This window comes from Podarcis filfolensis (assembly GCF_964270895.1).
Source record: "Podarcis filfolensis genome assembly, chromosome: 10".
NCBI lineage: Eukaryota > Metazoa > Chordata > Lepidosauria > Squamata > Lacertidae > Podarcis > Podarcis filfolensis.
The window spans coordinates 50,175,080-50,199,889 of record NC_139612.1 but is presented as its reverse complement, the minus strand read 5'-3'; the positions used below and the strand labels follow the sequence as shown (position 1 = coordinate 50,199,889).

Sequence of the window (24,810 nt, the reverse complement as noted above, 5' to 3'; positions counted from 1 at the left end):
GCCAAGATGATTCTCATCTGTCATGAGGTTAGGTCCAGCTTCTGTGCTTAAATTTGGGAGAGGAGTGGGGGACATTGGGGAATGTCTATGGAGGAGATAAACCAGAGTGGTTTATGGAAAGATACAATTGTTTTTGCCAAGAATGGTGAAATCATGAGTGTGGGTATGTTGTCACAAACCACCTTGGAAGCTGCAGAGGCAGAATGTGTAGTTGTTCCCATTAGTTTGGGTTTCTTGAATGCTGCTGATGCATTTTGGCATCTGAAAGATGAATTTCCCAAATTCGACAAAATGTTAGCACCTGCTATTAGGGATCAGTCAAGCCGTGTCAAAACTAAAAGGAATAATAGGACTGCATGCCTTAGTCATCTCTTCCTCTATGACATAGATCGTCTGTGTGAATACAGGCAAACAATGGCTGTTACAGGAAATTATGTGTTCCAGGGAGACTGCCTCTCAATTACAATTAGCTCGCCCTGATGACAAGCACTAATTAGCCATGATACCCAAAAGATTTATCTTTGTGCAACACTTGAATATCCACAAATATTTAGTACAAAACTCTAAATAGGAATTGGTATATCACATGCACATCATAGATTTAAAGCACATTGATACCATTTTAACACTCATGGCTTCCCTCAAAGAATCCTGGGAACTGTCATCTATCCCTCACAGAGCTACAGTTCCCAGCATCCTTAATGGACTATTATTGTTCCCAGCATTCTTTGGGGCAAGCCATGTACTTTAAATGTGTGGCCTCCAGTGGAAGATTTCTGCCCAGGCAGAGTGGGGGCCAATTTCATTTGAGCCCAAAGTGGTGGCAAATAGTTAAAACTCCCCTTCCCCCATGTCATGGTTCTGACCTGATTTGAGGCCCTCCATACTAGCTATTGGTTACAGAAAAAACAAATACTCAAGGGCAACTTACATCACATCCTTAGATTTTAATCCTAAGAACTGCTTTGTAGCATGTGGGAAACTGCAAAGCTTTCTTCCAGGTAAATATGTTTACTATTTTGGCATGCAAGTTATTGAGCAGTAATGTCCACTGTGCAGATGGCAATCAAGTAGAGGCAAATTATTTGGAAGACGGCATTATGAATAGAAAAGGGTTTTTGTTTTTTTTCAAATAGTGTAACGGAACAAGTTTCCTGCACTAAGGAAACAAACATGCAAGGACAGCAATTTATTGTACTCATCCCTCGGAAGCAGAAAAAGAGGATGCCATGTACACAATGCCAGCAGCCTATCATATGAATGTCGGTTTGCTAATACGCTACCATTTTGACGTTAGCATTGAACTGGCTTTTTTTAACTGTCAAAACAAAAGGTTTTGTTTTCAGCATAATATATTCAGTAGGCGGCATGGAGTGAATCACATATGTTCAATCACACAATTAGACGCTGAATGTCTCATGTAATTTTCCAAGAGCACACCTTAGAATATTTTAAGCACCAGTGTTCCTCTTGCGCATTCTCTTAAACCCTCTCAACGAGATTAGGATCCATACTTTTGCCAAATGTAATTTTGCAAATCTGTTTTGCACATTGTATTAGACGCACAGCAACATTTGAGACAACCAAGTTGTCATTTTAATTGTGTTACTCAAAAACGGGCTAATCTGATTTGCTCTTCAAGCGTAAAATCATTAGCTCTTTCCCGGGAGCCAACTGTACGTGACTTGGTTGATCTAAAGCCAAGAAGCTGGTAGCACAAGAAGATAATTGAGACAGGTTTAACTGATACTATACAGTCATTAAAAGATGAATCCTGCCTCCCATACAGATCTTCTTATTACTGACTTGACTTGGAGAGGGATAGGGCTCATAGTAGGACAAAATGCATCACCATCACATATAATCTCTTTAAATTTTTACAGGTCTGTATGAATTCTCAATTAGAATTAGAAGTTTCAATATGAAAATGTTTTATATGTCTTCCAGATTGTATGGCATGTTCTGGGACGCCGCAAATTTCTGAGCCATAAAACCCATTGCTCTCTGCTACACTAGAGGCCACTTTGCACAATTAGCCATTGAACTCCCCATCAACCTCTTTTGCTTATAATTTCAAGAAGTAAAGTGGAGTGCCAAGAGCCCTGGAAAGATCAGGGGATCTCGATTTAGCACTTCTTCCTTGTGGAATTAAAGACCCTTGAAACATTATCTGAACTGTGTGGGAGTGAACAAGTTAGATGAGTACTGCTCTACAAAGTTTAAATGACACCCCCCCCCCGTGTGGGCTGTGACTGAACTCATGGGTCTTTCCCATGGAAACTGTACACACCTGGTATGATTTTCTAGGTTCTGTATCCTTGGTCTAGAGAAAAAACTGAAAGGTATGGAGTTGTTAGTGCAACTTGCCTGGGGTCCAGTATTGGTATTTTTCTACAACAGTCTTATGGGACTTATAGTTCATAACATCTGAAGGGCACAAGGTTGAAGAAGCCTGGTGTAGAAGACTCTGAAAAGTCTTATGTGTGTATTTTGACTTGGATAATAACCCCTAAGTGCTGGTCAGTAAACAAGCCCTGTGTCAAATCTACCCTAATGCCTGGATATGTGCATACACAGAGCTTATTTGTCCCATCCTGTCTCTCCCTAAAACATTCTGCTATAGTTTCCTGGACTTATTAAATTTTTGTTCTAATTGACCTGTTCCCGTGGCTGTTTTCAGAAGGAGCAACTACTCTGCTTTCCCAAATATGTCAGATTCCATAGGGGTCCTCTCATTGATTCTGTCTCCTTGCCTGCCCTGGCTGAATTCCTTGGGCCTGAGTTGGCTTCATCTCCTAGACCTGTTCAGAGGCCCCGTGTCATTGAATGAACCCTACTCATGGCTTGATGGAGACAGTTAAAAATGCAAACATAGGTTTTGCCTGGTTGCAAACATCAACATTCAGGCCATAGGCTATTAAAATTCATGGGGAAAAACTGGGGCAAAGAAAAAAATGGAAAATAATAGGAAGGTCCTGTTTATGCCTTACAAATCCAAATTATATACCTCTTTTGAAAGGGATAGATCTTGATTCATGATGTGATTGGAATTTCCCCTGTATTATACGTACCAAATCAGGACACCTAGCAATGTGTGTGTTTTTGTGTGGCTTTGTGAGAGAGGACATTATTGAAATGCTTAAACAATAACTATTGCAATGTTCAGGCTTACTGACATGATGTTAGGAGATTGCATATCTGGTCTATGTGCTAATCGACATTTAGATTGGTATATGGAAGTAGACTTCACCTATATCAAGAGAGCATGGAAGTGACACTCAATGGTCTAGTTTTTTTGGTGTGTGTGTGTTTTTAAAGGGATTCACTGAGGTCATATCTTACTCCAAGGTTCAAGATTTCAGTGAACAAGATTTGGTGTCTATAGTTCAGTCATCACAGTCTGAATGCAGACACGACATCAGTTAGTTTCAGTGAAATCAATTCCTTCCAACAAAAAAAATAGTTTTTGTGCCAATTCAGCCTACTTTGTATACATCTGAAAGTCAGCTGAGTGACATTAGAGGTGACTGTAGCCCATTCAATCTACCATGTACTGGGTCAGTTTTGTTGCTTCACAAGGATTGCATTGGTAGGTAGCCAACAAGTGGCTGTATTTGTATTCTGTAAAATGGTCTTGCAGCACAAACAAGTTAAGCCTCTATAGCTGGACTCAAGCTACATTAGCCTTGTCTGCTTTAACTGCCAGCACTCTGGCTTAACTGCTATGTGGATCATGGCTATAGCGACTTCGCAATAAAATAAGGTAAAGAACATTCTTTGGAGCATACCAGGGTAAATAAAGTAGTAAAATGTGTTGCATCTTGATTTTTTTTTTAATGAAGCTTGTTTGTATATATTAATATGCACATTTAAACACCAGAGGATACATTACAAGTCCTCCTCTATTCATACTGGATTAGTTTGTTGATGGTGCTGTGCACTACTGCATTAAGGGGATCCAGATTCTTGAGGATGTGGTTCTAAAGCTGTGGTTTTCAACTTTTCTACCTTTAGGGAAGCCTTTTCACATCAGCTTGTGTACTGAAGGGCTCCTGGTCACCTGCCATTGGCCTGGTTTACATTTAACACTAAGCCATTGTTTGTTTAGCCACCAGTTTGTTCCACAGATGATTAAATAAACCATGGCTTGATTCACCAAAGCTTGGTTTGTTTTCCAGCTGCTCTTGCTGTTGTAGATTAGTGTTGGGGTTTGGGGGAGGGAGAAACCATGGTTCAGGTAGAGTGCTCGGTTTGCATATAACACCAAGCCATAGTTAAAACAAACCAAGATTCATAACCCAACAACAAACTATGGCTGTGGTCTCTGGGTAGTAAACAAACCATAGGCAGGCTTCAGGTTATCAAATAAACCATGGATTAAGAAACTATGGTTTAATTAACCATGACTTAGTGTTTTGTGTGAACTAGGCCATTATTGCAGAGGATCTGGGGGCATTGTCTTGGGAACACTACTAAATGTTGAGGCAACCTACTCCCCATCAACTAAGAGTGCCCCTTGGAAAACAGACAACACTCCCCTGCAACTCCAGATTGAGAGAGCAGACTATAGTGGTGGGCAACCTTTCAGGTAAGCTTCTTTGTCATAATTGTGCTAATCAAGGATTCCTTGCTGAAAAAATCAGCTATGGTGAACAAGTTTTACTGGAAAGCTTGCCCATCACTGTCGGTGCCATCATTCCCTGGAACAGAGTTTGAAAACCATTGTTTAAAGGGTGTTAGAACCAGACTACAGCATGCTTGGCATCAAGCAAAATGAGGATGTATGTGGCAACCTCTCACTTCAAATGATCCAAGGACTATGGATTAGAATAAATATTGGCTTTGGAGGTGGACACTTGCGATGCTGACTCCTGCCCCAACTCCCAGCCAATGGTTAAGTGCCTCATTTACAGGGATCTAAGGTAGAAATCTCAAAGAGTTTATATTGGTGGTCTGTATCGGTAGTTAAATACTCCAAATCCTATTTTTGGATGTCTATAATAAGGACCCCGTAGGGTAGAGTGGGGTGCTTCAACGGAACACAGAAGGGACCACACAAACAGCAACAAAAATATAAGTGTATGTATATATTTATCTATAGCCTAATGTTTCTGTATTTGAATGGTTTTTGGAAATGTCAACAAGTGATTGTTCCTATTGTGTTTACTGCTCTGAAATTCTTTGCATGACTTCTGGCATAATAAAATTCTTTAATAAGGAAGTTATCTACATCTATATACATATATCTATATATATTGTTAGCCTGCGAAACATTCTTGTCAGATCAGCCATGTTTTGTGCAAATTGTATATTTCTGTTGTAAGAGCACCATTGGAATTTGACTTTGAATTAGTTGTTGGCATTAAAATATGTTTTTATGGATAATAAACTTGTCATTTAGTGTGCTGGGCCTGGCGAAACGCCACAGTCATCCTTAAAATTTCACAAAGCCACTAGGGAGTGGTGAATAAATAGGTTAGTATGTATGCAGTGATAGTCTCTTTGCACTTGGTACCGTATGTGTGCAAAGCGAGGTACAGCTCTCTTGGCTTAATCAATGCTTCTCATCTTGTTTTCTCTCTTAGCCCAAATCCTCATTAAGAAGTCAAATCAGTGCAGCAGCATGCCCCCAATATTAGACAAAGGAAATTATGTATATACTTCTGGTATTAATAATTTCTACAGTAGCTTGAAGTGGGTGAAATGTTTTGCCACACAGCTTAATTTACCCTTCCAAGGCCCCTGTGAAGTAGGTTAAGGTGAGAGATAATGACTTGCTCAAAGCTGTCCAGTGAGCTTCATGGAGTGAGTTGGGATTTGAAGCTGTATCTCCTGTTACCAAATTAAGCCTTCAGCAATGGCATCAGCCTTCACCAACCTTTCTGGAATGTGAGACAATTTGTTGATTTTGCTGTTATAGCCATTTATTTCACAGATTTCTAGCCTGATTTTCTGGCAAAACCTCTACAGTGCGAATTACAACACACTAAATAATACAGGTTAAATAATCAGTCCATGAAGGAGCGTCTCCACCCCCATCGTTCTGCCCGGACGCTGAGGTCCAGCGCCGAGGGCCTTCTGGCGGTTCCCTCATTGCGAGAAGCAAAGCTACAGGGAACCAGGCAGAGGGCCTTCTCGGTAGTGGCACCCGCCCTGTGGAATGCCCTCCCATCAGATGTCAAAGCGATAAATAACTACCTGACATTCAGAAGACATCTTAAGGCAGCCCTGTTCAGGGAAGTTTTTAATCTGTGATATTTTACTGTATTTTTGGTTTCGATGGAAGCCGCCCAGAGTGGCTGGGGAAACCCAGCCAGATGGGCGGGGTACAAATAAATTATTATTATTATTATTATTATTATTATTATTATTATTATTATTATTATTATCATGTGCCTGAATAATTAAAATAACAAATAAGATAGCAGCATATAAAACTTCAATTCAAAGTGCAGTAACCAAGTAAGTATTTAGAACCTCCTAAAGGTATTGCATGGGACACTGGTGGCGCTGTGCGTTTCCGTGTGCTGCTCTGGTTCGCCAGAAGCGGCTTAGTCATGTTGGCCACATGACCCAGAAGCTGTACGGTGGCTCCCTTGGCCAATAAAGCGAGATAAACGCCGCAACCCCCAAGTTGGCCACGACTGGACCTAATGGTCAGGGGTCCCTTTACCTTTACCCTTAAAGATATTGCATACATGGAAAGGGCTATACAGTACTAACTTCCCAGGGCAGTATCCCAAAGATGTGGGGCCACAAACGTTTCAAGACTTATCTTAAAATATGCAGATTTGGCGGTGGGGGGGCGAGAAGACATGACATGTTGCTTTTCTGTCTGTCATTCAACTGTGCTAAGAGACACAAAACCTCCATGGGGGAGAGGTCTGGAACCCTAGATGTTTGTCTGACTGATTACATTAAGCTACTCTCACCATAGTGCTCTTCAGATCCGCCACAGATTACCCCCACCCGCCTGAAGATGGCAAAATTGCCACTAGAGAAGCGGGAAGAGCGATTCTGTATGTGTGTGTATGTTTACTTGGAATTAAATCATGTTGAGTTCAATGCTCCTTGCTTCCTAATAAATGCGCAAGAGAGATACGGTAAACCTGTAATCCTTCGGGGATTATTTATATTATATTAATATGCATAGGTAATAGAATTATACTGTATGTACACACGTGTGTGTATTTATGTAATTGCCGGACTACAACTCCCATCACCCCTCACGATCGGCCATGCTGACTGGGGCTGATGGGAATTGGAGTCCATCAGCGCAACACCCCATCTCTCTCCCCGCCTCAGCATCGCCTCGCAAAACGAAAGAACGGAGTGACGCAAGCACAGCTCGTGCCCTATCAGCAACTGCCCCACTCCCTCCGCAGCGTCTGCGGGTGACGTTGCAAGAGTGGGAGGGCCGACGTCACCCCGCCCACGAGAGAGGGAGGAACTGAGGGGGGTGAAGGAATGAGCGTCTCTGATGCTTGGCGCGTACTGATGACATCACGACCTTTCGCTAAGGCCCTCTCCTTCCGGAGAAAGCGATAGGTCGTGCGCCTGGCGTAATGATGGGAACGCCGGCAGCTGATAGGGTGGAGGCGGAACGGGAGGCGGGGAGAAGCGGGCCCTTGCCGGAAAAAGCTCGCACGTGTCCAAGCGGGGGACGGTTCCTACGGGGTCGCGTGGCTTCTCCCTTTCGCCAGCTGAGGCCATGAGCTGCCCCGTCACCTGCGCTGCTTGGGTTCCTCGCGGCGTCGCCAAGGAGACGCCCGACAAGGTGAGCGTGGAAGCGGGAAGCGGCTTTCCTTCCTGGCACCAGCTGCCTCTGAGCGTCTCTCTCGTTAGTCCGAAGCGGCAGCGGTGCAACCACTTACAGGGCTACCAATGCAACGAGGGAGCTTTATCAGTGCTCATGCAGGAAAATGGTTGAAAGAGAGAGAGGGCGAAGCCAGTTCTGGTCTGCAGTTTGTAACAGCAGCAGCAGCAGCAACAGCGCTGTGGAATTTCTCAGCGCAAGTCCTGCACGAGTCTGTTCAGAAATAAGGCCGTCGAGCTAAGTAGGGCTTACTCCCAGGTGTGTGTGTTTGTATTGGGAGCTTAAGTAGGCTTGGGCGTGTTAAAGTGTCGGAAAGGGTGTTGGATGGCAGCAAAGACCGTACGAATAGAGAAGCCATATCTCCTGTCTCCTGGAAAATATAAAAGGCAACATTTATTAGGATCTGCTTCTTGGATTGTAGTTCCCTCCCGGTGAGACATGTCCTGATTAATACATTGTGGTATATATTATTATACAATGTTTATATCCTGCCTTTCATTCTAAAGTTTATAACGTGACTTAGAACAACTTCTGTTTTCATGTAAAATCAATCTAAACCCCAGCAAGGGAAAGTCATAAAAAACCTGTTGCCTCTTTTTCTTTTGCCCCTAATGGAGCCATGTTGCTACTTTTACCATTTTTGCCCCTTTTCTTTTGTGTAACATCCCTCACCCACCAAGCCTTGGCCCAGTGTTTACTTGTAGCATTCAGCAGCCTTCTTGATTTTGCTTGAGGATTGCTGATGGAGCCTTATTGGAGAAGTGTCTAGTCATAATGAAAAGTTGCATAGAATGTGGATATCTGTTACTTTGGGACACTCCAATTCCAGCTTGTCCACCCAGTGCCTCTCATTGTTGAAAATATTGTTCTAAGGTTACTGCACAGCTGTTCCGTGGTGTTATTGATGATCAGTTTCCATTTGTTTTCAATGGCTTATTTGATTGGGCTGAATAAAAGCATACTTTTTAAAAAGTCAAGGATGCTACTGTCTGCTAGACTGTGTTGATAGAACTTCTTTACAAACCTATTCAAATGTCGTTTTAAAGAAAAACTACCTGACATGAATTAAATTGTAATTCTGTATCCTTTGCGTCCACTTTGCAGGTTCATCTTGAAACCGATGAATTGAAACGCTTGGTCTCTGAAGCCAAAGAGAGACTGCAGTAAGTCTTTGTAATATTGAAGCAGAAATTAGGGAAAAGTTAATATATTGTAGGCCATATCTATGTGAAGGTTTAATTTGTTGCAAAACCCCTGGTGTTTTTAATCCTAGACAGGTTAATCTAGGAACTCAGCTGGATTTGTAAAGAAAAAGCGTTTTATATGTGTTGTATATATGATATAACACTGTGACATCAGGTGACGCTGTGGAGTCCTGTCTTTCCCTACCAGATTTCCCTATATGAGTTTGTAATACGTTTAACTGAATCGCTGCTTTGACGTGCCCAGATAAACTGTAAATTTACTGCATTCCAGCACCTGTCAGGTGGACAGGTTAACAGAGTGAGTTGAATAAGAACGTAATAAGAGCTTGCTGGATCAGACCAGTGACCCATCTAATCCAGTATCCTGTTCTCACTGTGGCCAACCAGATGCCGGTGAGAAACCTACAAGCAGCAACTGAGCACATGAGCCTTCTTCCCTGCTGTGGTCTCCAGAAACTGGTATTCAGAAGCATTACTGCTTCCAGCTGTGGAGGCAGAACATAGCCTTCATGGCTGGTAGCCACTGACATCTTATTCTACATGAACGGTGAAGAAGCATAGAATTGTATAAGCAAGAATATAAAAGAAAACCGTGTCTTGTGTATTTTTAGGTTTGTTCTCTGTTACACCTTTGCTTGCACATGTTCAAAAGACATAATAATTTTAAAAGGTTATTGCTCATGTGTTACATTTTTGTACTTGATTTCCGCAGAACATCTCTCAGCCCAGGATAGGAAAATAATACTGTCTTCTGCATCTGCAGGAGTAAACCTGCCAAGAGCAAGGATATGAATGTTAACTTTCACATCCCTGCTTTGTAACTTTTTTGGTCCATAGAGGAAGCAAAACATTTGAAAATAGTATGGGAGGGGAATAAAATAAAGCTACACAAGCTGAGCATGCCACTGTGTATAAGGTCATAGTGAACCTATGAACTTGAGTGATGAGGTGGCTTATATGGAGGGTATTTGGTTCAGTTTAGGTGCACACAGGTTCCCTCATGTTAGGAGAAGAGTAAAACCTGCAGCTTTGGCACTGCGATGTGTGGCCTGTTCATTTCTGTCATTAAGGTGGTTGCTGCTGCTACTCAGTACTAATACACCAGTGAACCTCAAGGAAGCAGGTGTGAGACTTACAACTGAATCCTTTCCATATGAATGCTTACTTGGGAGAACATTGCACTGAGTTCAATGCGATTTGCTCCACAAGAAGTGTGTTTAAGACTTGCAGAGTCAGTGGCAAAGAAATGATAGGGAATTGTGTGTTAGTGATTAAAAACTAAGTTGTGACATTCAGTTGTGCAAAGTATGTTGTGCTTTTTCTTACATAAAGAGATGCTAGTGATGATGATGATGAACAGGAAGAGGCTTCAGGAGGCACCATGGATGTTGTTGATGCTGAGGCAAGTAGCTCAGCTCCCAACGATGAGGACCATGAAGAAAATGAAAAGCTGGATGACGATGAACTGGCAGAATATGACCTGGATAATTATGATGAGGAAGATGAAGGTAACATTAGACTTGTTTCTGTGTTTCCTACCATCCACCAGCAAATTCTTCACAAGATGTTGTAATATGTTTGCTCTGAGTATTGGAAGATAGATCACAAAGGGTCAATGTTGCAAAGGAAAGAGTATAGAGTTGAAAACACCTCACAGGAATTAGTACTTTTTTAGGAAGTCGAGGGAAATGGATTTATACATTTTATGGGCAAGGAGCTTCATTTGAAGTGCCACTTGACTTTCATCTGTTTTTGATAATGCAAAGGAGGTTTGGGCTTCACAGGGTTTGGAAGATCAGAAAGGGCTTCGTGGACAGGATAATCTGCCTTGGGGAAGGATCCTCCAGTCCCAGGATCCAAAAACTAAGAATCTACCTGGGAATAAGGCACATTGAACTAAATGGGACTTATTTCTGAAGGCATGTATATGATTACATTTCAAAACTTGCAAGTTGAATGAATACCTTCACATGATTCGTATCTGGTTGGCTGCTGTGAGAAAAAGGGTGGCTGGACTTGATTAACCTTTGCTCTGATCTAACAAAGCGCTTCTTATTATCCCAGGAGAGGACTCTTACCACTAAGCCTGTCAATTATTTAAACCCCGAGAGTGGAGGAAAACTTGATCCACCAAATCTTTTTAAAAAGCCATCACTCTTCCCCATTAGGACAGGATGTGGAAAATTTCTAATAAATGGTGAAAAAAAGCTACTGCAACTGAAGCACCAGAATAAAAATAACTAGGTATCCATTATCAATTTATTCGGTTTGGACTTGAACCCAGATGCTCTGTGCTCTAAACACTTTTTTTGTAGCTAGATGTCCCTGCAATAGGTGGATATTTTCTCCTCTTTACACTTAAATTGGTTCATAGTAAATATATTTCAGTGAATTTTCATTAAGCTCCAGCTTTTAAAACCTTGTGGTGAAGGAGAGCTGTGCTTTTTTTTTTGCTAAAATGTTGTTTTTTAGAGGCAGACAGTTTTATGACAATTCAAATAGCATTTGATTGTTCCATCATAAAACCTTTTATGTTCTTTCTTGTGCTTCATTTTGACCAATAATTTTACTAAGGAAACTGTTGCTTGCTAAGGTTTCACTTTGATGTAAGTTTGACTTACTTAGCACAATCTGCCATGTGAAATTGTGAATATTCTTTTACAGGCACTGAGAGTCTTGGAAAGACCCTAGCAGGTCTCACAGTGTATGGAAGCAATGAAAATGATCCTTACGTCACTCTTAAAGATACAGTGAGTACTTTTGTTGAACAAAAGTGGAAGCAAAACCTTCTAAACTCCTCCTAGCTGTTTGATCTATTCACATCATGCAGTGGTACCCTTAGGTTACAAGTGCATGTAGCCTGCATATTTGTGTATTGGGTTTTGTCTTACTTCATATGGTGTCTAGTTATTTAACCCACGTCCCTTGTTACAGAAATATTTAAATTTATAAAGAATTAGTTGAGTTTGTTCCTTCACTTATAAGTATAGCCTCATTTGGAACTCCTTACACTCAAGACCAGCTTTTTGAGGTGGCTGATTTCTCACCTTCATTTGTATTCTGTGTTTAGGGTTCCTTAAATTGACCTCTGTTGATGGTTTTCTCTAAGTGTGAAGTTAGAGTGATGGTCTTCTGGTCCTTTTCAACACTGTGACTTACTTTAATCTGACTGCTTTTCATGCTTAAAGTAAAGATACCCCTGACCGTTAGGTCCAGTCACGGATGACTCTGGGGTTTGCGTGCTCATCTCGCTCTATAGGCTGAGGGACCAGGCATTTGTCTGCAGACAGCTTCTGGGTCATGTGGCCAGCATGACTAAGCCGCTTCTGGCAAACCAGAGCAGCACACAGAAACGCCGTTTACCTTCCCACCAGAGTGGTACCTATCCTATTTACCTACTTGCACTTGGCATGCTTTTGAACTGCTAGGTGGACAGGAGCTGGGACCGAACAATGGGATCTCACCTCGTGGCAGGGGGGTTTGAACTGACAACCTTCCGATCGGCAAGCCCTAGGCTCTGTGGTTTAGATCACCTGTGTCCCTTGCATTTCCTACTTATTTGGGTCTAAATCCCAGTGAGGTCAGTCAATCAGGAAATCCCACTAACCACACATATTAAATTTATATACTGCTCTTCATCACATAATAAAAGCAAGGTAAACACACGCATGTGCATGCACACACAAAGAATCATATTTTTGTATGATTCTTTGACAGTTTTGTCTGAAGGCATTCTGCTTGATCCTCTGGGAGGCTTGGGGTGAGGTGGATTATCTTGCTACTCTTTTTGTATGCTCTGTGCTGGTGCTGTTCTGAAATATGGGGAAGAGGAAGGGATGGCGGGGATGAAATGTAATGGTGCATCTTGACTTTATTATGATGAAATGCATATCTAATCTGTATATGTAGTAATTTTGTTAGGTATGTGATAATCACAACAATATTACTTGAGGTTTCAGTTTTGGGCACTGATATCCCAGTTCTTCCTGCTAATCTTCAAGCTCTTTCTGAATGCTTAGACTGCAATCCTAACCCCACTTACTTGGGAGTAAGGCCCATTGTATTCATTAGGACTTACATCTGAGAGAGCATGGTTAGGATTGCACCCTTATTTATCCCATCAGGCACAGTGCTGTTTTTGAATGCTTATTGACCCCTATATTCATAGAAGCTTAAGCTGATATCCAAAGAATCAAGCCACTAATTTAGTGCCCAAAGCAATTGAGACTTTGTTCCCTTGGGCAGCAGTTCACTATCACATGGCAACTGATTTTGAAACAGTGGGGAATTTCAAGAGTAAGTAGCTATGTGGAAGGGGAAGTGGGTGGGGGCATACTGGTCATTCCCAAGTGTTTGAACGCACCTAAAATAGCCTTTGATTCTGACCATTGTGTACAGCAGTGTTCTAACACTACTGAGCATTCTCTTTTAGGAGCAATATGAGCATGAAGACTTCATGATTAAGCCCAGTGACAACTTTGTCGTTTGTGGCAGAGTTGATAAGGACCACTGCAGTCTAGAAGTTCACGGTGGGTAAAGCCGCCTTGCTTTTAATACAGTGATAGCAAATATTTGGTTTATCTGGTATTACGGTCAACTGCTTCTTTCGCCTATTGATTTCCATCATTTGAAAACGAGTTAACTTCAGACATTGCCTTTTACAGTTGCAGCAGGGCTAGGGAACGTTTTTGGCTTGGTGGGCCAGATCCGCATCTGTTCCCACCCTTGCGAGCTGACTTTGGCAGATAAGAATCGCCTAATGTCCTCATGAGTCAGGGTGGTTGATGGGTTGGAGTCTGCAGACCAACCGTCAGAGTCCAGCGAGAGAGGTGTTTCCTTGCAGCTCAGGATACTCTGATGTCCAAACCCATATGGCATGAACCACAGAGTGGATCCATCTCTTCTTTGTAGCTGCAGTTGCCAGAGGAATCTTCCTTTGAGGAATCCTGGTCTAGGGCCACAACGCGCCTGAGTTGTCATCTTTCGCCTTTGCTTGCACTATTGTTTGCCCAATGTGTTTCTTGTTCGGGGTGGTTAAACTTACTAAATGCATAAGACAAACTGTTGCTGTTGACAGCTCAACTTTGTGTCTCACTAACGACACTAGGAGACTTTGTCAGCAACTCTGCAATACATCAGTTTCCCCCTCCTCCTACAAGGGACTATAGAAAGAGGGAACTTGTCAGGCCACAGTTCATGCCTGTCAGGCTTTAGTTGAAAATTGTGTGGGCCTGACCTAAAGAAATTATACTGTGGTGCTGAAGGATCTTGCAAAGTGCTTTCACATACCTAACATTTGGTGTTTTCAGTACTTGGTGCACACAGGCATAACTGCATGTTTGCTTCATATTCAAGGCTCTGCTTTGTTAACCAGTCTACTTTTTTTTCCTCCACAAGAGGTTTTATTATTATTATTATTATTATTATTATTATTATTATTATTATTATTATCTTTAAGCAACATACTTATGAAAGCTTTCCCAGCAGAATGGTCTCTACCATGGGTGTTTCTCTTTCATTTGCTGCTGTTTTCTGTGTTTTTAGCTGTTATTTAAAGGTGTTTTTTATCATATTGTGTGACACCTTGACACATGTCGAAGAAGTTTAAGATGATATTATCGACAAAAACAAAAAGTATATAAATTACAAAATTTTATTCATACAGTTTATAACCATGAAGAGGACTCGTTTTACGTCCATCATGATATCCTCTTATCAGCATATCCTTTGAGTGCAGAATGGCTGAACTTTGATCCTAACCCAGAGGATTCTGCAGGTAAGTTAATTGCAAGATTTTTCTAAATTCCATTTGGTGCTTTTTGGATAGAAGTTTTGGCACATCCAGCTAGCACACATCCCTGTCTCCCCCCCCCAAAAAATCTTGTTTTAAAAGACTAACGGCTCAGGAATTGTATTTATTTATACATTTCTATACCTTCCTTCAACATGCAGTCACCAGTAAAACACTGGAACAAATCCTAAAGGAAAAAATATGCAGTAAATGCAACATAAAATAAAATAGAGGGTGCAATTTCAGACAGAGTATACAGCTCTTTACCTCCCAAAGCCTATTGAAAGAGGTATATCTTCACTTTCCTTCTAAAAGAGTACAATGCTGAGGTATGTTGCATCTTAGTGGGGAGACTGTTCCATAGTTTAGATCTGCCACTAAAAAAGCCCTATTATGCACCCCTATACTGCTGATATGGTCCCTCATTTTTTGTCTTGTGCAAGCTTGATAACTGCTACTTATTTTGTTCTGAGAATTTCTGATAATTCTTCCAAGTAGCATTTAAATGTGTGAATTTTCACCTTATATTTATATTGAGAAATGTGTGCTGGATTTGGATGTAGGCAACCTAGGTTCAGATTTCCAATTGCCTGTGAAGTTCGCTAAGTGTCTTTTGGCAGATTATTGTGTCTCTGAAGGCATGCAGGATACAAAGATTAAAATCCCACTCTGTCTCACAGCACATTTTAATTGAAATATATTATGACAATGGTATAGGGCTGGGGAACATGTGTATGTTATATATGTGCATATTTGGTGGTATATAATATGTGTGTGTACCACAGAAAAACCAACAAGTATCTTTATTTTCAATGAGAAGTGGTTTATTTACTTAGACATTTATATCCTACTTACCTATGGTAAAATCAATCTCAAGACAGCGTACCAATAGAAATCTAACATTGTGAATTCATGAGATGACCTGATTTAAAAATTGCAGTCCCATTGAGGTAGTTCCATGAGGAAATAGCAGACACCAGCAATGTGTTAAAAATGTGCAGGATTCATGAAGTAACTCCTGATTATCTTGGGTATTCCTCTATCAGGGAATTATGTTGCCGTGGGCACAATGAGTCCTGTTATTGAAGTGTGGGACCTTGACGTAGTGGATAGTTTAGAGCCAGTCTTTTCCCTCGGAAGCAAGAAAGCAAAAACGAAGAAGAAGAAAGGGAAAAAGGTAAGTAAGCTGACTTTATTATCAATATCATAGTCAGTAGTAACCTTTTGGGATGAAGGCCAAAAAGAGCTGCTCACTTTCTGTGCTTACACATTGCATTTTCAAACCATTGGATATATTTGTTATTTACAGACCCACCAGGAAGTGGTTTTGTTTCTTTCGGAAACAGTTTACAGATACCCAAGGAGGGGAGGAATTGATTGATCATGTTTGGAACTCAGTATTGGAGAATTGTCATAACTCATTAGGAGTGTCTCTATGCATAGGTCTGAACAGAGAGAGGTAACTTGGATTTACCGTATTTTTCTTCAGCTAGTCCAAAAGTATTTCCTCGAGACATCTAGCCTCTCTTCTTTGCGCTTCAGTTTGTGAAGGGGCTTCACAGAATGGGGGAAAGAGACCGAGGATTTAGGTTGCAAGTTCTGCCCATGGAAAGAGACTGGCTGTATCTTGGGAAGGGCTGTAGCTCAGTGGCGGAGCATGTGGTATGTGTGCAGTAGGCCTAGCGTTCAATTCCTGACACCTCCAGGTAGGACTGGGATAGACTCATGTCTGAATCCCTGCACAGCTGCTGCCATTCAGCATAGGCAACAGTGAACTAGATGGTGGACAACTGGTCTGACTTGGTTTAAGGCAGATTGCCATGTTCCTAAGTGGGGCAAGAGAATATAAACTGGAATTGCTTCAGAAGCTGTAGGAACTCTCTGGACCAGGGCTGCGTGTCTTGAAATGATTGGGCCTAGGTTATTCATGTTAATATTGGTGGGCCAGCTCCGAGTAGGATCAGCACTGGCTACAACACTGTGCTTTTTCCATGTTTGCTCCATGGAGCATTGGAATTGGCTGCTTGAGCTTGCTTGCTTATTGAAGTAAATGTGGAAGCTATAAAGGACTTCTTAACGTTTTTATATAAAGAATGCGTCTAAAGAAGACCATCAAGAAGGGCATACCGATGCAGTGCTTGACCTTTCATGGAATAAACAACTCAGGTGAGTAAAAATTAAGGTAACACAGTGTAAAGATAATTTGTAGAAATATTTTTGTGTGTGTATTCGCATACTTGCCCACAATTCTTCAATATCTGTTATTGGAAATATGATAGAAAATAGATTTCTGCCCTCACTGTGCCATAGATATTTAAGGGGGAAATTAATTATGTGTGAAAGAGAGATTTGCACCAATTTCTGGTGTAGATATGTATTTTAAACTTCTATATTTCTCTGGGGCTCCATTTGAAGTCCTTTTCAGATATTAGGTCTAGTCCTCTGTGCGTAAAAGGCCACACGGGGGGTGAGGAGCAGACTCTGCAGATCTGCAGTGCCCATGTGCTAAGGCATGTACAAGCCTGTACTTGTAGATGTACATTTGAATGTAGAGGTAGTACCTGCTGCCACCTCCTGTGTGTGTGTAAGATTAGATCCAATGTCTAAACAAGGCTTTTGTGTTTCTTTTTGCTAGGAGTTCACCGGCAACTTTAATTGCTTTAGTTTTTTTAGTGTCTCCACTCTCCAGAGGTCCCCATTCCAGTCTGACAGTCTGGTTTATTAGGAATCATGGTTATCAGTTGCTCCAGGACAATTGCAGCAGGTGGCTCTTAGCTCAGATGTTTTTTAGTCAGCAAACCACAGGGCCTTGCCCTTTTAATATTCTAGCTGTTGGCTGTGAGACTAGGTAGTGTTGGGTAAGTAGTTGAAACCTCTGCCAGGTAGGTAGCAGCAGTAGCAGGCTGGTCGTCTTCCTCCTTAGCACCAGCTTGCCCCTGGAATCTCCTACCTTTTGTGGAGGTTAATTAAATAGTTTAGGAAACAAACCTAAATTACCCATTAAGATAGGATGCTGGGATCAGGAAGCAAATTGCATCCAGCCTTTGCCAATCTTCGTTTACCTTTGTAATGCAGTGAACACACCTTTCAAATACTAATGTAATCTATTAAAAATGCATACACATTTCAGTGGCTGGAATGACTGCTTAAAACGATATGCACCCGTTTTTTGTATTTAGGCAGCGCTGTTTTGTATCTCTGAGCCTACAGCAGAGTTGAAAAGAGACCGAAATGGGTATGGAATGGGTCTACACTTGGGCCACTGGGCCTTCACTTTGTGCATATGAATCCACACACCTCTTTCCTTCAGATCTGTGTTGGCGAGTGCATCAGCTGACCACTCCGTAATTCTTTGGGATATGTCGAGGGGCACACCAGCAGCAACGCTTTCTCTTCACACAGACAAGGTATGTTGACGATTCCAGAACCATAGACTGTAGTATTTCTACAACAACAAAACAAAAGAAATGTGTGGCATATTTAAAGTCTAGCTATAGGCATAATCTGCCATGGACTTGGTAACCCATTCCCCCCCCCCCCCGTGTTAACTTTTTACCAGAAAACAGCAAAGAGAGCGCCCACCAGCCAGCTGGCTTCATGGGAAATTTGTGTGACCACTTTACTGGTAACTAGGTTAATCAGCTTCTCACTGCTTTGCTGGCAGTACATTTAGCACCTGTGTGGCAAATGAGAGTTTATTAAGGCCCCCAGCACAGAGGAAGTTTTACCTGCTGCATTATTTCAGTCTTGTAGTTCTTAAGGACAGGAGCCTGCCTGAAAAAGCAGTTAGAACTCTGGGTGTATATCAAAAGCAAGCTCTGGTGGTGTATTCCTGCTCTTCTCCCTTCTGGGAGCTGGTAAGATGAATAGTGCCTTTCCAGGTACTCTGTTAATAGCAGAGCCTTCCAGGAGTAAGCAAGATAATGGTAGGAAGGTTTTTATAAGCACTTAATGTGATTGGAGGGAAACATTTATTCCTTTGAGTTTTCATTAGTTCTTGATTTAGATGAAAAAAGAAATAACAGGTTAGAAGAGGTATGGAACATGAGGCACTAGTCAAGCAAGGTTTTATGACCTGAGAGAAATGTTGTCTGCCAGTTGTAAAACTGAAATGAAACAGATTTTGAAAGAATTGTTTTTGTAAAAATAATCAGATTTGAATGTCAGCAGACAAACATGAAGATGGGAAAAAGCAGCTTTGGGTTCAAAACCTCAAATTCACACTTCAGTCACACCACGTCTAACAAGAGTAATCAAATCCAAAGGTGGCTGGAGCTCATTCCTTTAATAATGGCTATGTAGATAGGGGTGTTTCAGCAGGTGCTCTTGTCTTAATGTTGCTGCAAGGATGAAAAAACCGCCTCTACTGCCATTTTCTGTTCTGCTGTTTAAAATCACAGCAGGCCCGCCATCCCTTGCCGCTGGTAACACTACGGGCAACACTAAGTGCAAATACCACTGACACAGGTTTTAGCAGTATACGAAACAACTTAAGTTTCACAACCAAACTATAACACAAAGGAAAATGCCTCTTAATTTTGGGTTTTACCTTTAGCTACAGTTTTCTTAGAAGGGTAGGTGATGTCAGCTCCGTGGTAGAAATTGAGGTCAACTATCAAATTGGATTAATCAGGTGAAACCCCATTTCAGCTTGTAATGCTCTCCATCAGGATGCCTAGATTGCAGAGAGATGAGTTATGTAGGAATGCCTGCTTGCTACTGTCGGAAACTGTAAATAATAAAAGTAAATAAAATTCTTGACCAGGCACCAGGACTCTTTCTTTCTCCAACATCTGCAGCTTTGATCCAATATTTATTTTACATGCTAAGGAATGGACCTATTTTTTTTAAAGGTAGCAGGTAACCAGATTTCCAGAAACCTGGCTGTTTGTAGAAAAATTTCATGTATCAGGAATTACACAAAATGAGATCATATACAGTATATCTTGTGCAAGTGAATTTCAGTTGAACTGTGTTTCTCAAATCTAATGTTCTTTGCAGGTGCAGACGCTGCAGTTTCATCCTTTTGAAACACAGACTCTCGTCTCTGGTTCTTACGACAAGTAAGGAAGGGCATGTTATACTTTCCCTGCTCTACTTGTACAGTGTAGGAGCTGCATGATTGTAACAGGAGTACAGAAATCATAATGTGGCACTAAAATCACTTTTTGCTTCAGCGTAGGGTTTGGCTTATTCTTTTGTTAACCTTATGTTGTCTGACACACTGGTTTGGTTACACTTCCTTCCTCGGTGATCTCTGAACGGTAGTGTTCAGTCTGATTTTCTTACCGTTACAACGTCTTGGGGTATGCTATGCTTTTCTCAATTACTTAACCTAGAATTAACAAGCTTTTGAAAAGTTTGGCACAGGTGTGGAGGGAGAAGGTTGAACACAAACTATCCGCATTTGACCAAATAAAAGAACTTGATACCATACTTGAGTCAATGCTCTGATTCTGCTTTCCAGATCAGCAATTTTGTATGACTGCAGAAGTCCACAGGATAACCATCGAACCTGGCGCTTCAGTGGGCAGGTTGAAAGAGTGACTTGGAATCATTTTTCCCCTCACCACTTCTTGGCAAGTACAAGTTCCCTGTTACCTTTTTCTGCCTTGTGTTTTCCCCTCTATGTATTTACACCTCTCCTAATGAAGGTCCTTGAGGCTATTTTTAACATACAAAATGAATGGACAGCAAATACTCAATTGGAACATAATGCCACCCACAAAAATTAAACTAATCAGCAGGCTTGAGGTCTGCAATCTATTGCTGTTCCACTGTACCTGCTACCAACAAGCTCTGTCAAAAACAAACTTCCACCAATGGTGATGGGTCAGACACAGTCCCCGATTTCTCCCCCAGACCGTGCCGAGTCCTTACTGCCGCAGATACTGCTCATCCGCACCCCTCTTTTGCTTTTGGGTATGGCTTGTGTGAGGCCTGATGGCATCATTTGTGGGGCTGAGCTTGACCCAGGCATTTCCAAATATTGTCCTGTTGATTCCTTCTGCTTTTTAACAGTGCTTGGAACTGTTTTCTCTAGGCCAGCACAGAAGATGGATTTGTATACTGTCTGGATGCTCGTTCACATAAACCAGTATTTACAATGAAAGCTCATAACGAAGAAGTATCTGGTAAATTTTCTGTTTCTGCCCCAAACAAATGCTAGGTCTCATTTCTGTATACAGTATATCCAATATAAACCGGGATGGGGGTTAGTTATCCTGTATAGACATGCCTGAGACAAACATGTACTTGCCATTGTGCAGTGTATAAGAGATGACAGATGAAATAGGAAATCTAAGATACCTTGGTTTTTAGCAGAGGAAGGGAAAGCAGTGATTGATTGGTTGGTACTGCTAACCAAGGACTTTGAGAGTCCTCAGTGTGTGCCCTTAACTTGAAAAGGAGAGAAGGGTGTGTGTTCAAGACAGTAATGCTCTTTTTGGGTCCCAAACTCCAATGTTTTTTATTGGGTCAGTAGGTCCTCTGGCAAATGTCCAGCTTTGCCAACCTCTAGGCCTGCCCTTGTTATAATGCAAAACTTGGATTTTAGCTCATTGCGATTTCTTTTTTAAAAGTGCTACAGTAGAAATGTATGCTTGTGTTTTGCAGGACTACAGTTAAGCAGCCAGATTAAAGGATGTCTTGTGACAGCATCTGCAGACAAATATGTGAAAATTTGGGACATATTGGGAGATAAACCTAGTTTGGTTCATTCCAGGGACATGAAAATGGTAATTTCAATCTTTCTTTAAAAAAAATAACCAGTCTTCTCTTTTTAGGATTGTCTGGCATATGGTCATTGAAATGAACCAGGTGCAGATCAGTCTTAAGAATTATCTAATGTATCAAGAGTTTCAGAGTTTTAATTCTCACACACTCACAACACCCGTGGAAGATTTGGAAGTGGGTGTAGAATAAGCTATCAAATAAAATATCAAATAAGTAGTACACGTCCACCCAAAAAGGATTGTAAAACAAATGCTAGTATTATATAAAGCACATGTATTAAATATGAACATTCAAAATACTGAAAGATCAGTATCTGCATTTAGTGGAGAATACGTTGGCCCCAGGGCAATGTGTCCAAAGATTATGCAAGTTGTAGTCCAGCAGCCTCTGGAAGCCTATAGGTTCCTCATTCCTCCTTTCAACTATTGATACTATGATTCCCCCGGGCGCGCGAGGCTTGCGGGCGGCAGCCTGCAGCGCGGAGCATGGGGCGCCCTCCGAAGGACGCCTAGTGCTTCGCGCAGGTGTCCGCAAGCCTTGCGCGCCTGGGGGACTGTTCTGGGGTCGGGGGAAGCTCGGCCTTCCCCCGTTCCAGCCCCGCGCCTGGGGGGGAAATAATTTTTTTTCCCCTTTATTCCCCCCCCCCAAAAAAAAATCTAGGTGCACCCTATGGGGCGGTGCGTCCTATGTGGCGAAAAATAAGGTAGGTAGCTGAGTTTCCAGGGGGATCATAAACTTTTTTCTTCTTCTTTTTTTTTTTTTTTTTTTTTTCGCCCACAGGGTGTCCTCTTCTGTGCAGCATCTTGCCCAGACTTACCATTTGTTTATGCCTTTGGAGGAGAGAAACAAGGATTACGTGTTTGGGACATAAGCACAATTTCTGCAGGTGAGATTGTTGTTTTTATCTGCATTTAGTTCTAGTTGGCATGTTCAGTCCTGAGAAAGCAGTGTTTTGACTAGGCAAACTGCCACAGGAAAATAGGGTATAAAATGTCAGAGAAATGATCAGCTTAGCATCCCCTACCATCTATTACCAGACAGTACAGAGATTATGTCAGCTGCTCCCAAGTGTAGTAGAGAATACTTCCAAGCCTTCCTGAATTTATTTTGTAAATGAGGGAAGGGATTGTCAAAGGTGTACTGCATCTGTGTACTGCATTATTTCCTGGATTAAAAGAAGTGTGCAACAAACACATTAAGATGGCTTACATGGCAATTATTAAAGGCCAGAGTTTATGTAGTAGTACTAACAGAACTACTCTTCTTATTTGTGTTACAGTGAATGAAGTGTTTGGAAACCGACAGAGGCTGGTAGTTGCCACATCAAGTTCTGAAGCAAAAAATTCTGCTAGTGGCTGCAGCAGTGATCCAGATGCTGTAATGGAACCATGATCTGGTATTACATTTTGCACTGTATAATATAAAGTGAATATTGATTCCATGACTGAGCCAAAATGATTTATCTACACCTAGATATTGGGCAAATCTAATCTTAAAATCTGTTAATGTAAAAGCTTGAGCTGCCCATATAAGCTTTTCTCTCTAATGAGCAGTGAACAGAAAGGGAAATTGCTGTAGATTCCGGCGTATTAGGTGACTGGGCGTATTAGACGATCCCCCAAATTGGCAGCTGCAATTTGGGGGTTTGTTTTATAAGCCCAGTTGCCTAGTACGCTGGGCAGCTCCGCACCGGGAGAAAGCGCCCGGCGTAGAGCGGAGCCCACCGCCCCGCTGCTGCTTCTGAAGGGGGCGGGGGGAGGATGGCTCCGCGCCGGGTGGCTTTCTCCCAGCGCGGAGCTCAGCCAGCCACCCGCTGCTTCAGAAGCAGCCATGAGCAAAAAAGGTTTGAGGAAAAGAATGGTAATTAATGCATGCGTTAAAAAGCAGTGTTTTAATTTTTCCATAAGGAAACAGATTTTAAATGAATCTTCATTCCATAAATATATTAGCAGCAGAACTCCCCAAAATACATGGTTATTAGTAACCATACAGGTAATACCATATGGCACTATATACAGCAAATTGCTGGCTCATGCTAAAACCAAATCTGCATTATAAGCATGCTTTCCTGTATTGATCCCATACTGTATATTAACAGTATCATCTGCAAATACTAATTGTCTTAACACATGGGCAATTCATTGGTGTACAATGAATATTGATTTAAGTAAGTTCATATTGAGCCCAAACTAATGTATACATCACTGGGGGGGGGGGGGAGGAGTCAGGGCACTGTTCTGCTGTGAAGGCATACAAATCAAATTTATTAACTGTAAATGAGGGTATCTGCTCTTGTTCCAAGCAGCTGACTAGAATACAGAGGTCTATCTGCCAGTTTTTCTTAAGTCATGCATTGCACTTCAACCAAATCACCAGTAGCAGTTTCCACACTTGAAGCGGATAGGTGATAAGTTTGTTTTTTACCCTTCTTGGAAACCTCTGAGTGCATACACCATTTTCATAAGGGGATGAGATCTGGTCCTTGCCCAGAAATTCACTGTAGTGTAATAAACATGATTTTAGGAAGTCGAGTCGATTTATATTTTAAGTCCTCCATTTCTTATTTGTGGCAAGAGAGTGCGTCATTTGTCACATACATGTTTGTATTAAGCCTACAGGTGTCACTCCTTACAGAGTTTATCAATTCCTCTTCCTCTGAAGAATCATCCTCGTCATCTTCCTGGGCTGAGAGACTGGAGGTTGGTCCTTTACAGATCTTTAGGTGACGAGTGAGATGATATTTTGTTAAATAAGCCTTGGAGCATTTTTCACAGACATAGTCCCGCTTTCCTTCATGAGAATTTAAGTGTTTCTTTAGATGGTTTGTCCTCAAGAACAGCTTCTCACATTGGGGACATTTAAGCTGGCGTTCCCTAAACAAGGAAGAAAATAAGCATTTGTAATTACGATTGAATGTGGACTGATAAATTAAAAAAACTACTTATTGATCTGGTTTCCATGTCAATACACAGTGATGTTGAAACAAGCAGCTGCATTGGCCCCAGCCCTGTGAGGCACCAGAGTGAAACTGCTGCTTCTCTTAACAAAGAAGCTGAGGTGGTTTCACCCCAGCACCTCATGGGGCTGGGGACGGTGCAGCTTGTTTCCAGCGCTGGGAACAGGCTGCCCCCACCCTGGTTCCTTGCTTGAACTGCCTTCTGCTGGTGGAGGGGGGGGGGTAGGAGCAGTTTAATGGAGCCCCCACAGGGCCAGAGTTGGGGCTTTAAACTGCTCTACTGAGGAGCAGTTTAGAGAAGCCAGGG

The 24,810-nt window shown here is 41.8% G+C and overlaps 2 protein-coding genes across 11 annotated transcripts in view; one reads left to right on the top strand and one right to left on the bottom strand.

Annotated features, from left to right (window-relative positions):
- The first annotated feature begins 7,611 nt into the window (after positions 1 to 7,611).
- PWP1 (PWP1 homolog, endonuclein) lies at positions 7,612 to 24,487 on the top strand. Of its 2 annotated transcripts, none has more exons than XR_014539171.1 (16): positions 7,612 to 7,777; positions 8,921 to 8,979; positions 10,354 to 10,529; positions 11,686 to 11,771; positions 13,454 to 13,550; positions 14,687 to 14,797; positions 15,859 to 15,989; positions 16,905 to 16,978; positions 18,123 to 18,219; positions 19,814 to 19,875; positions 20,280 to 20,391; positions 20,856 to 20,946; positions 21,428 to 21,549; positions 22,328 to 22,433; positions 22,827 to 23,216; positions 23,370 to 24,073. XR_014539171.1 is itself a non-coding variant. In XM_083574130.1 (16 exons), the coding sequence occupies exons 1-15, from the start codon at positions 7,712 to 7,714 to the stop codon at positions 22,937 to 22,939; spliced, it is 1,503 nt and encodes a 500-aa protein (XP_083430256.1). In that variant the 5' UTR covers positions 7,612 to 7,711; the 3' UTR covers positions 22,940 to 22,943; positions 24,159 to 24,487. The 2 variants fall into 2 exon arrangements, 1 of the variants encoding a protein (XP_083430256.1); XM_083574130.1 differs by lacking the exon at positions 23,370 to 24,073 and adding an exon at positions 24,159 to 24,487 and having other exon boundaries at positions 22,827 to 22,943.
- Positions 23,420 to 24,810, bottom strand: part of PRDM4 (PR/SET domain 4) — a 24,704-nt gene continuing 23,313 nt past the window's right edge. For all 9 annotated transcript variants that reach the window (XM_083574084.1, XM_083574088.1, XM_083574085.1 and 6 more), the window contains one exon: positions 23,420 to 24,420. In XM_083574084.1, the coding sequence (XP_083430210.1) occupies positions 24,108 to 24,420 (313 nt within the window). In that variant the 3' untranslated portion in view covers positions 23,420 to 24,107. The remainder of the gene's footprint in view (positions 24,421 to 24,810) is intronic.